Genomic DNA, 13,835 nt, shown 5'->3' with positions numbered 1-13,835 from the left:
TGTAATCCCAGCACTTTGGGAGGCCGAGACGGGTGGATCACGAGGTCAGGAGATCGAGACCATCCTGGCTAACACGGTGAAACCCCGTCTCTACTAAAAAATACAAAAAACTAGCTGGGCGAGGTGGCGGGCGCCTGTAGTCCCAGCTACTCGGGAGGCTGAGGCAGGAGAATGGCGTAAACCCGGGAGGCGGAGCTTGCAGTGAGCTGAGATCCGGCCACTGCACTCCAGCCTGGGCGACAGAGCGAGACTCCGTTTCAGGAAAAAAAAAAAAAAAAAAAGTTTAAAAAGAACTAAAAATTTATGTGAAAACAGCACCAGAGTGGTCTAAGCAAGCAGGCTAAACCTATCCCACTTGATGCTGGTAAGGCCTGTCTTACATCCTAGGTTATCTCTGAGATGATTTTAAGTAAAATCTGTTTTTACTTCTGAATAAATATGAGATAAAAACCCCAGTGAACAACCTGGCTCTCAGGCAGAAGAGATGGGCTGACAGAGCCCATCGTTTATGCCAGCAGCTGTGGAGGTGGAGGTTCCAGTCCTCAAACTACAAGCTCAAATCCAGCCTTCAGCATGTGGCTGGACTTGACTTTGATGTTACACTCATCTGACCAGCAGCCTTGGGCTGCAGGTATTTACTTCTTCTTCTTCTTCTTCCTTTTTTTTTTTTTTTTTTGAGACAGTCGCGCTCTGTTGCCCAGGTTGGAGTGCAGTGGCGCGATCTTGGCTCACCACAACCTCCGCCTCCTGGGTTCAAGTGATCCTCCTGCCTCAGCCGTCCAAGTAGTTGGGATAACAGGCGCATGCCATCATGCCCGACTCATTTTTGTATTTTAGTAGAGATGGGGTTTCACTATGTTGGCCAGGCTGGTCTCAAGCTCTTGACCTCAAAATCCACTCGCCTCAGCCTCCCAAAGTGCTGGGATTACAGGCGTGAGCCACTGCTCCTAGCCTAGTTATTCTTCTTTAGCCTACAGGATGTTAAGCTTCGGGGAAGCAGAGGACCAGCCTGTCCTGTGTGCTTCACAATCTGGGAGAGCCATTTACTTCAGAGGAGTTAGTTAAGTTTCTCTCCCCTTCAGTGGAGAAGACAGACAAGCTGATAGCCAAGACACAGTGTGACGTGTTCTACAGATGCTATGGGAGCACAAAAGGCATCCCTGGCAAAGCCTGGAGGGGAGGGTAGAGAATAGGTCAAGCGAGGCTTTTTGGAGGACATGGCAACCTGATATGAGTTTTGAAGGATAAATGGCCACTGTTCAGGCATCTTTTTTCCTTTGCTTTCAGGACACCTTATGTGCCTAAGTCTCTGCCTGCCTCACTAGCTGTTCCTTCTGCTCCTTTGTTGCATCTTTCTTATCACTGCCTAAATGCTGGGGGGTAGGCGGAGGGGGGCTCTAGATCTTGGTCCTTAGCCCTCCTTTCTCTCTTTTTTACTTAATCTAGGTGACTCCATCCAGCTCCATGGCTTTAAATACCATTCAGATTTACACCCCCAGCCCTGCTCTTTCAAGTCCCTTGGATATCTAATAGGCATCCTAACGCTGGCATACCCAAACAAGAACTCCTGATGCTCCCTACCGCAACACACTTCTGTATTCCTCACCATCTTGGTATATGGCAACACCCTCTGTCCAGTTGCTCAGGCTAAAACCCTAGACATCTTCCTTTCCTCTCTTTAACATCCTATACTGAATCTGCGAGTAAGTCCCGTTGGTGCTCATCTTCAGATTAAATCCTGAATCCAACCACTTCTCAATACTTCCAACACTAATACCCTCATCCCTTACCGACATTATTACAATGGCCTTTAACTGGTCTCTGCACCTCCATTCTTGCCCTCCTACAGATGGTTCTCTGTACAGTCACCAGAGTGATCTTTTAAAAATTCAAATCAGAGCCAGGCGTGGTGGCTCACGCCTGTAATCCCAGCACTATGGGAGGACGAGGTAGGTGGAGGATGAGGTGGGTGGATAACATGAGGTCAGGAGTTCGAGACCAGCCTGGCCAATATGGTAAAACCCTGTCTCTACTAAAAATACAAAAAAATTAGCTGGGTGTGGTGGCAGGTGCCTGTAATCCCAGCTACCTTGGAGGCTGAGGCAGGAGAATCGTTTGAACTTAGGAAGTAGAGGCTGTGGTGAGCCAAGATCACGCCATTGCACTCCAGCCTGGGCAACAAGAACGAAACTCCATCTCCAAAAAAAAAAGAAAAGAGAGAAATTCAATCAGATAATGTCTCCTCTCCTTAATAGTCTCCAATGATTTCCTATTAAACTCTGAATAAAAGTCAAAGTCCTTACCCTACCTACAAGGCTCTTCATGATCTGGCTTCTTCCACCTATTAGCATTTTCCCCCTCACTATTTTTCATCAGCCCTCTGTTTTTTTGCTGTTTCTTTTTTTTTTTTTTTTTGAGACGGAGTCTCGCTCTGCCGCCCAGGCTGGAGTGCAGTGGCCGGATCTCAGCTCACTGCAAGCTCCGCCTCCCGGGTTCACGCCATTCTCCCGCCTCAGCCTCCCGAGTAGCTGGGACTACAGGCTCCCACCACCGCGCCCGGCTAGTTTTTTGTATTTTTTAGTAGAGACGGGGTTTCACCGTGTTAGCCAGGATGGTCTCGATCTCCTTACCTCGTGATCCGCCCGTCTCGGCCTCCCAAAGTGCTGGAATTACAGGCTTGAGCCACCGCGCCCGGCCTCTTTTGCTGTTTCTTGAACATACCAAGTTCACTCCTGCTTCAGGGCCTTTGAACCCACTATCGCCCCTGCCTGTAATACTCTTCCTCTAAGCATTTGCCCAGATGAAATCTTCCTTATTTCATTCAGGTCTCTGATCATGTCATCCTCAGAGAGATCTTTACTGGCTAACCTACATGAAAATAAATTTTCTTGACTCTCCATTCCTTCACCTTGCCTTTATTTTTCTCCATGGTACCTCTCTCATCACCTGATACTGTGTTATGTATTCATTTGCTTATCATCTATCTTCTATACTAGAATGTAAGTTACATGAGGGCAAAGACTTCATCAATTTTATTCACCAATGTATCTCCAATGCCTAAAACAATGCCTGACAGAAGGCAGGTATTAAAAAGAGCTATCTGATGAATGAATGGGGACTCAAAGGAGAGGAGACTGGGATAGCAAAGCAGATGGAACAGAATGTGTAAATGCATGAAGGTATGCTACTGTAAGCAGGCAGGTATGGCTGCAGTATGGGGTGTGTATGGTGGGTGCAGGGAAGATGAGAAAGGCAGAGCCAGACCATTAAGGGCTGAAGGGCTTCTAAGCCACGCCCAAGAGTCTACAGACTCAAAGTATTGATGTTCCCTGATTTGTTATTATACAAAGGCAAAATGGAAACTGAAGGCTGTTACAAGGGAGAACACACAGCTAGGAAGAGTATTTATGGCTATTTTGAGGTTAGCTGCGTATCTGATTATAACTCTTGACTCTACCAGGAAATGATGAGCTCTTTGAGGACAGTGATTCCTTAGTGCTTGCTTTTGTATCCCTAGCAGCCGGGCCAGCCTGGCACAAAATGGGTGTTCAGTGAGGTTTTGAGCTAAAGAATGTTTGCATTACTGGTTTTCTGCTTTCCAAAAGGCCACATGCATGTCTATTCTAATGATCAGGGGAATGTATGCAAATGGTCTCTGGATCCTATCCACGAAGATAGCCCAGACTCATGTTAATTCACAGTGAGAGTCTTTAATAATTTGGTAATCATTAGTTTACAGCTCACTCAAATGTCATACAGTGGTTCACAGAAAATTATAAAGAAAATCTAAGAATCTAAAAGATTTAAAAAGTGTGGCCATGTTAACTACCAAGCAATTCAAACCCTTTCATGAAAGAATCCAACATAGCCCAAGGCAAGGCCTTTCTGCATTCATACTCACTTGTCACAAAGGTTTGAATCTGGTGACTGACTCAGTTTGTGTAGAATATCTACGATGCCCATGTCTCGTAATTTATCCTGGCGTTCTTGTGAACCTAAATGATTAAAGCCAGGTTATTGGGAACATGACCCAGGAAAACGCTCTCTTTGATGTACAATTAACAATCTAGAGCCTTACCAGTGTCCTTCACTCCCTACTCCTCCTGTACTCCTTGTCCTCTACCCTCTCCCAGTGTAGTTGGACCCGCTCATGCTTGGACTCTTTGACAGCCTTCTAACTTGTCTCTCTGCCTCCTGACCATCCTGCCTGCAGTCTATCCTCGGTTCTGCAGCTGGACTGATTTCTCCGTGGACTACAGGGTCAAGGTTAGATCCTTCAGCCTGGTACAAGACCCTCTGCCACTCACTCCCAGCTTCATCACTTCTTTCAGGACATACCCATGGCCCTGGCCAGATCAGGCCAGGCTCTTACTACTCCAAACAGGTCTTACCTTCCCCTTTCTATTGTCTTCTACCCTCCTCTGTCCTCCCAGCACTTTTTGTTGCCTCTCAGCACAACTGGCACTTCCAATTTCCTATCACTCTGTTATACTTTCCAACTAGACTAACATCTCCTTGAGGGTGGCTTGTCTCCCCAGTACACAGGTGGTACTTGGTATCTAGGTCTGTAGGCGGAATCCAGTTTCCCTTCTTGCACTTTGTTTTGGGCGCAGCTGAGTAATCCCCTGGAGTCTTCCCCACTGAAGAGCCCACAGTGACCACTCATGCACTGGCTCTCTCTAGACACAGTGAATCAGAATTTCTAGGGATGAGGCCCAGAAATCTGCACTTAAAAAAGTTCCCCAGGTGATTCTAATGCAGCCAACCCAGCCTTGAGACCCACTGCTCTCCTATATTTGCTACCTTGGCTATATATTGGAATCATCTGGGGAGCTTTAAGAAACACTTATGCCTGGAGCCCATCCCAGAGATTCTGATTTAATTGGCCTGGTGTAAAAACTCCCAGGTGATTCTAATATGCAGTCACAGTAAAGAACCTCTGATCTATACAGGCCTCCTTACAGACTAGCTGCTTCACTGGTCACACTGCACTTCTGATTTTTCACAAATGCACTTTCTTCTCCATTATGTTTATCTGCCTGTAGTCCTCATATGTGCTTCCTCTGCTCACAACGAAAGGCTCGTCCTCCCACCCACTCTCTCCTCTCACCTTCTTCAAGTGCATCTCACATTCTCCTCATTAGCTTTCTCATGGCAGGGACTGCCACTTACTTCTCACTCTCCCTCCTTGAATCTGGTATAGAGTTGGCTCAAATGGGGCACTCAGTGTTGACTGTCTGGCTGACTTGCGCTAATTCCACTGATTCTCATACCAGGGTGACTCTGGAGGGTGCTTGGGCCAGAAGGTCCAAGAACAGAGCCTCTGCCCAGGATCTCAGGGGCACCTGCTAGCTTCACTGTGCAAGACACTCTTCCCATAATTTTTTTCAAAGCAAATCTCACCAATCTCTTACCTTCCTCTTCATTCCATATGAGGTTTGATATACAAAACATGGCTGCAAGCTGCAGTTTAACATGTGAATGGCCCTATTAATACAGAAAAAGAAAAAAAATCAAAATGGTGGTAATCTCATTTTAGATCTTTTTTTTGGGGACCTATCATAGGCAATTCCTATAACCTAAAAGTCTGAAGCAGGGCCGGGCGCAGTGGCTCACACCTGTAATCCCAGCACTTTGGGAGGCCAAGGCGGGCAGATCACAAGGTCAGGTGTTCAAGACCAGGATGACTAACATGGTGAAACCCTGTCTCTGCTAAAAATACAAAAATTTGCTCGGTGTAGTGGCGGGCACCTGTAATCTCAGCTACTCAGGAGGCTGAGGCAGGAGAATCACTTGAACCCGGGAGGCGGAGGTTGCAGTGAGCCGAGATTGCACCACTGTACTCCAGCCTGGGTGACAGAGTGAGACTCTGGCTCAAAAAAAAAAAAAAAAAAAAGTCTGAAGCAGAGGCCTCATATTCAAATAACTTGAGGGGCCATGAAATTAACACTAATGAGTAAAAGGGTTAGGCTAAAGATAACAAGGGACAGTGGAGAATCTGGCAAATTGAGGAGTACAAGCCTTGCCAAAAGACATTCAAATTCAAATTCAAATTTAAAAAACCATCTGGCTGGACAAACAAAACAGCTCTAGGGCTATGGGTACAGTTTGCAATTTATGATTCAATCCATGCACGAAGAAACACTGTCATATGACAATTCTATGCTTTCGACTTAGGCTATATTTCCAGGTCACCAACAGCCAACATACACTGGGTGGATGTGCATTTGGTATTTATCTCTTAAGCTACTGGTTATCTTATTCAAATGGCCCAATAATTCCTTTGGGGAAGAAAGTGAATATATGGTCAGGAAGTTCTGTAACACCCAGACTTTCACACACACACAGTCTATAAATGGTTTACTCCTCTGACACAACTTGCTGAAAACAAGAAGCGTTATATAATACATTCAGCTTCTGGAATAATTAAATTACTCCTATATCTATAGAAGCGTCCCCCAAAACGTGACGAAATCTCTAGTTGATTTCTCAAATGTCTCTACTATCACTAATGAGCCTCCTATTCTTCTAAATACGATTCTTATTTATTTTGCTTTATGTACTAAAAGTACAACAATTTCTGGTTGCTTTGGATACAGTGCTTTCGCCTGAATGAAAAAGGACCCAATAATAAAATAACCCTTTATAAATGACTGTCTTACTGGTCAATAAAAAAAATACTAGTATGTTTAAATAATTTATGCACATCTGAGGGAGTATCAATGGCAAAATATGCTCAATGGTTTTTTCAAGGCTAAGACAGACTTATCTTCTCATGTAGGACTATATTTCAACTAAGCAGAGACAAAGAAATGGATGTGGCTTCCTCCAGTAGAATTCTATGGCTAGTGATTCTTTCTTCTTCTAACTGCCAACACTTTTAAGGAGATGTCCAGTTTGGGCTCCCTTAAGACAAAACAGAGTAAAACTTATCTGCTCCCAGCCTCAGACAATCAATCAATATTTGTTGAATAAGTGAGCTTGTATATTCTATAACAAATATGCATTTACTATGCATAAGTTTATTCATCATTCATTCAATATTTTTTGAGGACACAAATTACTATGAGGATAGAGAAAATTGGAGGGTGGAGGGGTGGGAACTTAATTTAGGTGGAATGCACAAAACAGATCTCTTTGAAGGAGGCAATATTTAAATGGAGACTTAAAGAATAGGAAGGTGTCAGATGTGCAAAGAGCAAGAGGCTTGAAATTCTGAGGAGGAGAAAACGTTCCCGTAAAGGTCTGAGGTAAGAAGGAGCTGTCTGTTCAGAGAAGTAGGTATAGCCAAATTGTGCGAACTTATAGGCCACAGTAAGGACTCTGGATTTCATTCTGTGTTGAGAGGAAGCCCCTGAAAGATTTAAACAGTGGAGGGACAAAATCTGATTTACATTTTTAGAAGACCACTTGGGCTGAAGGGACTGGAGTGACAGTGAAGAAGTGTCAAGGAGGATACTGTTATTATAGTTAATCAGGCATAAGGTGCTGTGACTTGGACTGACTAGGGTGGGAGCAGTGGTGATGGAAAGGAGTAATCGGATTCAAGATAAGTTTTGGAAGAAGGGCAGATAGGACTTGTTGATAAAATGAGTGAATGAGGGGACAGAGCTGGAGAAATCAAGATAGATTCCAAGATGCTATCAGACAGCCACATGGAGATGCTGAAAGGGCAGGAGGATATATAAGTCCAGAGTTTGGAAGAGAGGTCTGGGCTGGGAAACACATTTGGAAATTACAGCATATTGTCAGCACAGGGATGACAGTATAAGCTATGGGGGTGGATGAGATTCCCCTAAGGCAGTGGTTCTCAACTCTGTATGTAAGAACTACCCAGCGATCTTAAAAAAAAAAATTCCTGATGCCCAGGCTATAACCCTAGACCTATTAAATAAGAATCTTGGGAGGGAGGAGACAAAGCAGTAATCTTTGAAAGCTCCCTACAAGGTCCTATTGTACAATGAAGGTTGTGATCTGCTGATCTCAGGGGAGCACGTGTAGGAGAGAAGAGAAGAGGGTTCAGAGATAAGTAGGGAGGTATGGTGTCATGCCAAGAGAAAAGGATATTTCCAGGAGGAGGAAAATAGTCAGCTGGGTTGAAGTCTACTGTAAGTGGGGTAAGATGAAGAGAGAAGAGGATCCTTTGAATTTGGCATCATGGAAGTCATTGATGACCCTAATTACAACAGTTTCAGTTGAATGATGGGGGCAGAGGTGAAATGGAGCAGGTTAAAGAATGACTTTAGAGGTAAGGAAGGAGGCAATATGTACAGAAAAGATGCTTTTAAGAGTTTGGCTTTGAAGGCTGGGCACAGGCTCATGCCTGCAATTCCAGCACTTTGGGAGGCCAAGACAGGTGGATCATTTGAGGTCAGGAGTTCAAGACCAGCCTGGCCAACATGGTGAAACCCCATCTCTACTAAAAATACAAAAATCAGCCGGGCAATAGTGCCATGTCTATAATCCCAGCTACTCAGGAGGCTGATGCAAGAGAATCGCTTGAACCCAGGAGGCGGAAGTTGTGGTGAGCCGAGATGGCATCACTGCACTCCAGTCTGGGTGACAGAGTGAGACTCTGTCTCAAAATAAAAAGAAGTTTGGGTTTGTCTTTGAATAACAGAGAAATGGGTATGCCTCGATGGGTATGAGAAGTTAAGAAAAACCTTTTAAGTGATTATGGATACAATGTGGATTGATATTGGAAAGATAAGGGAATCCCTGGTTGAAGTGGTAAGGTTTTCATTCAACAAATATTTACCAAGCATATGCTAAGGGCCAGACACCATGGTGGATATAAAATTGTGCACAAAGCTGACATGGTCCCGGCCCTCATGGAACTTACACTGTGGTAGAGACACCCAGTAGGCACACAAACAAATATATATATCACTAAAACTGAGCTAAGTGCTCTGAAGGAAGGGAACAAAATGCAGTAATGAGTAATAATCTACAAGGGCAAGAGTCCAGTAAGAAAGTATAAGTTCAACTGAGATTTGAAGGGTGAAACGGAGAAGAGAAAAGTGTTCCAGGCAGAGAAACTAGTATGTGTGAAGGTCCCAAGGAAGGAAAGAACATGGCCTTTTTGAGAAACTGCAAGTGGCCAGTGTAGTGAACAAAGGAAGAGAGGAATAAGATAAGTTGGGGATATGAATGGGTTAGGTCATGTAGGACTTGACAGGCCATCATAAGGGCATACGAACTTTATTCAAGGTATAACAAGGAGCCACTGAAGGATTTTAGTTTCTCTTCTCTTAATAAAACAAAAAGCTGAGGTCATCACTAACTGTAATGGGTGAGGGAAGAGGTGAGGTCTAAAGAATGAGGGGCAGGTAAGAATCTATTCTCATGGAGAACGAGGTTGCCAGCTTCCTTGAGAATCACTGAAGGACACCAGGAGGAGCTGAGTGCCCATGTGGGGTTCTGTGCCTTTCTCTGCAGTTGTTAACTCTGACAAGGCAGGGATAGAGAAAACAGATTGGTGTGACAAGGAAAGGCTTCCTCCGTGATTAGAATTTTGTCAGGAGATGTTGACAGAATGAAAAGTGGAGGGCTGTTTGATACCCACATTTTGGCAACGGACAGTCTCTGGTGATGATCAGATGCAGGGTATGGCCATGGCAGTAAGTAGCAGATTGTTTAGAAGCAAACAGGTAAAGAAACTATGGGGCCAGGGGGCTAGAGGGTTCATCCACCATGCGAATGAAGCCTTGAGAGGGACGACACGGACTGGAGAGCACTGGGAGAAAGCCAAGAGCCCAGGTCTTCACTGAGTAAGAGGGAGGCAATCAGTAGATGACAAGGGCAGAGAGTGCAGTGGCAAGTAATAATATTACCAAGTGGTACAAGCTTCAAGGAGTTGGTATTTTTTCTTTTTCTTCAGGATAGAAGAGAGTTCTTTGAATCTGAGGAGTCACAGAGTAGTCTATTCTTTTCCTCTTTTTAAAATCTCTGCACAATTTATTTTGAGTTAACAATGCAACAGTCCCTGCATTCTAATCCTATGGTGAAAGGGGACAAGGGCTCACCATGTAATACTTGATTTTCTGTAGGATATCATCATTGGTCATAATAAGATCTTTTGCTGTTGTCCCATCCGCTATGTTGGCTAAGATGCACAGTGTCTGCAAAAGAACAAAGGGCCAACAGTCAGGAAGGCTCTGAAGTCCCAGAGTCAAGCTGTCTCAAGAGCTTGGGCAATTTTTCACTTGAAGGTACATGGATTCTCACAGGTTCCACTCTCAATGCCCTGATTTCTCATCGGCTGACATCATTGCTAGCAACAGTAACCACACCCAAACAAAATCTCCCTTAGGCAAAAGAGAACCCCAACACTTTGGTGGTTTCTTCGTGGGCATTAAGCCATAGCTGGGCAAAGGCAGCTATTTTGTATAGGTCATACCATCAAATCAAAGAGAAAACATAATTTATTATTTTTCTTGAAAATCTCTTTTCTAAGACAAGCTCTTGTGACAAACCACAATGTTCCTCCAACAATGCAGTCTCTTTGGTGGAAGCTCTGTAGGTGCTGCAACTCCCCTCCTAGGGAGGCCTCCCTTTCCTAGGCCTCCACCTGCTGCTTGCTCCTAAGCTCATGACCTTCTGCGTGAAGGCCTAGACCCTGTCCACCAGCTACACCAGCCATGGGCACTTAGGACCTTTTAACTCTTTTGAACCCTGTTAGGGGAAGAGAAAAGGAAGAAAAATGTGTGAAGAAACTTAGTCCAGGCTGGCCTAATGTGAAGATTGGAGGAAGCCTGTGCCAGCTGGCAGGACAGTACACCTTGAGGACAACCACTGCACTGGTGACTGCAGTCTTCTCAGAGGAAAAACTGTTCTTGTCAGCTGTTCCATTCTCACAGCCAGACCAGCAGGAGGCAAAGATTAAGATAATGGTGAAAGGACTATGATAGGGATACCAACAGTACCAACCTTAGCAATTCAACAAACCATTTACTGAGTACCTATTATGGGTATGCCCTCTGTAGGGCATCAGGATGAGGCAGGAAAAAAAAAAAACAAAAAAAGCACACTCCCTGACTTGGAAGCTGTCACACAAACAATTACATTTCACTGTGATTGAAGTAAACACAGAGAATAGATAGAAGGCATGAAGAAAGAGCACTTGTTGGATACTGCAAGGGTTAGGGAAAACTTCCTGGAGGAAGTGACACAGTCCTGGAGCCCAGTCAGGAATAACTCAAAGGAATGAGGATGGGATACAGATTCCCATAATTTTCTCCAATTTTAAACTTTTTCTTTGCAAGACAAGTTAATTAAGCTAACTGAGGAGACTGTTTGCTTGCAGTGGCCCAAGCCTCCAAATACCCTCAAGGGTACATGGTTTTATTTCTCCTAGATTAATGCACTGCTGTAACTAGATTATTAGGGAGTGAGTCCTGAGGTGTGAAACCAGAAAAGGCTGCCTTTGAGACATAGTAGACATGAAACATAAATTGTATAGTCCAATAGCTAAGCAAGCACTGGGAAACTTTTTATTTCAGGGCAGTTAGATCATGTTGAAGAGGACTTTATGTGCCCATTAAGTGGGACAGACATGATCTGATCTGGAGAAGATGTCAGATTTCTGGTGATCTGGTATGTAAGCACTGGTACATGGTGAATCTGTCTTAAATTTCTTGGTAGGAACAATACCCTAAGGAAATTAATAATAATGAATCTGCACTCTTTTTGGTCTCTTGTGGGAAAGATCTTATGAAGGGGCAGACATGAGCATGACAAGGGTAATTAATAGGAGTAATTAGTTTGGGGAAGAGTTGACAGTCAATGTTTTAGGAATCCAAGTTCAAGATGACATCAGAACCAAGTGAATTATAGTTGCTCTCCCTACATTCTAGCCCCACCTGAGCCTACAGGATAAGGTAATTAAATACAATGAGTGTTCTTTTTTTTTTTTTTTTTTTAAGACAGAGTCTCACTGTGTCGCCCAGGCTGCAGTGCAGTGGCACGATCATCTTGGCTTACTGCAACCTCTGCCTCCTGGGTTCAAGCAATTCTCCCTGTCTCAGTCTCCCAAGTAGCTGGGATTACAGGTCTGTGCCACACGCCCAGCTAATTTTTGTATTTTTAGTAGAGATGGGGTTTCACTATATTGGTCTGGCTGGTCTTGAACTCCTGACCCCGTGATCTGCCCACCTTGGCCTCCCAAAGTGCTGGGATTACAGGTATGAGACACCATGTCCAGCCTACAAGTATTCTTTCTCTCTCCCTCTCCATCACTTGTCTTGACATGCAATCCAAATGTGGCAACACCAGACTCAACACCACACTCCTAGTTCTGCTCAAATTCCTTAAAGTGATTATAGAAAGCCTTAGCAAGCTTTACAACAACCCCACCTTCCAAGAGCAAGCCAGCAAAATGATATTCATCAGTGGTAGTGATCCAATCCTCACCAACCAGCCTCTGCCAGGCTTTACTAAGACAAAATCAGAATGCAGAGGATGACGCCAATCAATGGGAACACAAGTATAACCTGGCTGAGAAGTAGGAGAGGGGCAGCACATGGAAGAATCATAGCTTATTACTCTCTTGTTCTCTATCTCCCCACCATTTCTCACCAAGAAGACTCAGTCCTATGAGTTGGCCAGAGCAGCTTAAGAGGAAATAATGGAAATGATCCTAACAATGAATAAGAATTTCAATAAGGCTTCATAACCAAGGTATTCATGGGGAGAGGAGAAATGGTAAACACCTTTAGACTCACCTAGAAAACAGCTATCCCCTCTTATCTACTAAAACAGAATATAAAGGGGAATTCCAGGGAAGATCCCTCAGAATAGACCAGGTGAGCAGGACAGGTAACTCCCCTTTTTGTAGTGTTAGAATACACCCATGCATTCCCAGGCTTCATTGAAAAGCATGAAAGAGTGAGGTACAGTTCTGTTTTGAAGCACACAAAACTGCTCCGTAAATATTCCTATGGAGACAAGAAATCAAATCTTAAAAAAATCAATTAGGCTAGGCATGGTGGCTCATGCCTGTAACCCAGCACTTTGGGAGGCCAAGGCTGGTGGATCATGAGGTCAAGGTATCGAGACCATCCTGGCCAATATGGTGAAACCCCATTTCTAATAAAAGTACAAAAATTTGCTGGGTGTGGTGGCGCATGCCTGTAGTCCCAGCTACTTGGCAGGCTGAGGCAGGAGAATCTATTGAACCCGGGAGGCAAAGGTTGCAGTGAGCCAATATCATGCCACTGCACTCTAGCCTGGCAACAGAGTGAGACTCTGTATCAGAAAAAAAAAAAAAAAAAGAAATCAATTATTGGGCCAACTCAATTGAGTATGTGAGCTAAGGAACAGATAAAAGCTACACACACACACGACCCCCCCATTAATGTATGCATATTAGTGTATATACTAATATGAACAATTGGAAATCAATGAAATAGAGCACAGACTGGTAAATTACGGTCTGGGCCAAATCCAGCCTGCTGTCTCTTTTGGTAATTTTTATTGGAAGACAGCCATATCTACTTGCTTATGTATTGTCTATAGCTGCTTCCAGGCTGTAACAGCATAGAGGAGTAGTTGCTAGAGACCAGAGCCTGCAAAAATTAAAAAAAAAAAAAAAAAAAAAATTCACCATATAAATCAGAGTTAAAAAAAAAAACACAAAAAACTATTTCAACAGATACAAAAAAAGTAATTGATTGAAAAAAAAAATCTATGGCTCATGTTTGGGGTTTAAAAATAAAAAAGTAAAAATAATCCAATATATATACCTTGCCTCTTACAGAAACAGTTGGCTAAACTCTGAAATAGAGAACAGGCTGGGTGCAGTGGCTCATGCCTGCAATCCCAGCACTTTGGGAGGC

General features: G+C 43.9%; 1 protein-coding gene across 5 annotated transcripts in view; it reads right to left on the bottom strand.

Moving 5' to 3' along the window:
• Window positions 1-13,835, bottom strand: part of ARMC8 (armadillo repeat containing 8) — a 114,303-nt gene that overhangs the window by 4,497 nt on the left and 95,971 nt on the right. For all 5 annotated transcript variants that reach the window (XM_011981770.1, XM_011981762.1, XM_011981784.1 and 2 more), the window contains 3 exons: window positions 10,026-10,121; window positions 5,415-5,487; window positions 3,902-3,995 (listed from right to left, as the gene is read on the bottom strand). In XM_011981770.1, the coding sequence (XP_011837160.1) occupies window positions 3,902-3,995; window positions 5,415-5,487; window positions 10,026-10,121 (263 nt within the window). The remainder of the gene's footprint in view (window positions 1-3,901; window positions 3,996-5,414; window positions 5,488-10,025; window positions 10,122-13,835) is intronic.

Source organism: Mandrillus leucophaeus, unplaced genomic scaffold (assembly GCF_000951045.1).
Source record: "Mandrillus leucophaeus isolate KB7577 unplaced genomic scaffold, Mleu.le_1.0 Scaffold1050, whole genome shotgun sequence".
Lineage (NCBI taxonomy): Eukaryota > Metazoa > Chordata > Mammalia > Primates > Cercopithecidae > Mandrillus > Mandrillus leucophaeus.
This window is presented reverse-complemented; position numbering and strand designations above follow the sequence as displayed.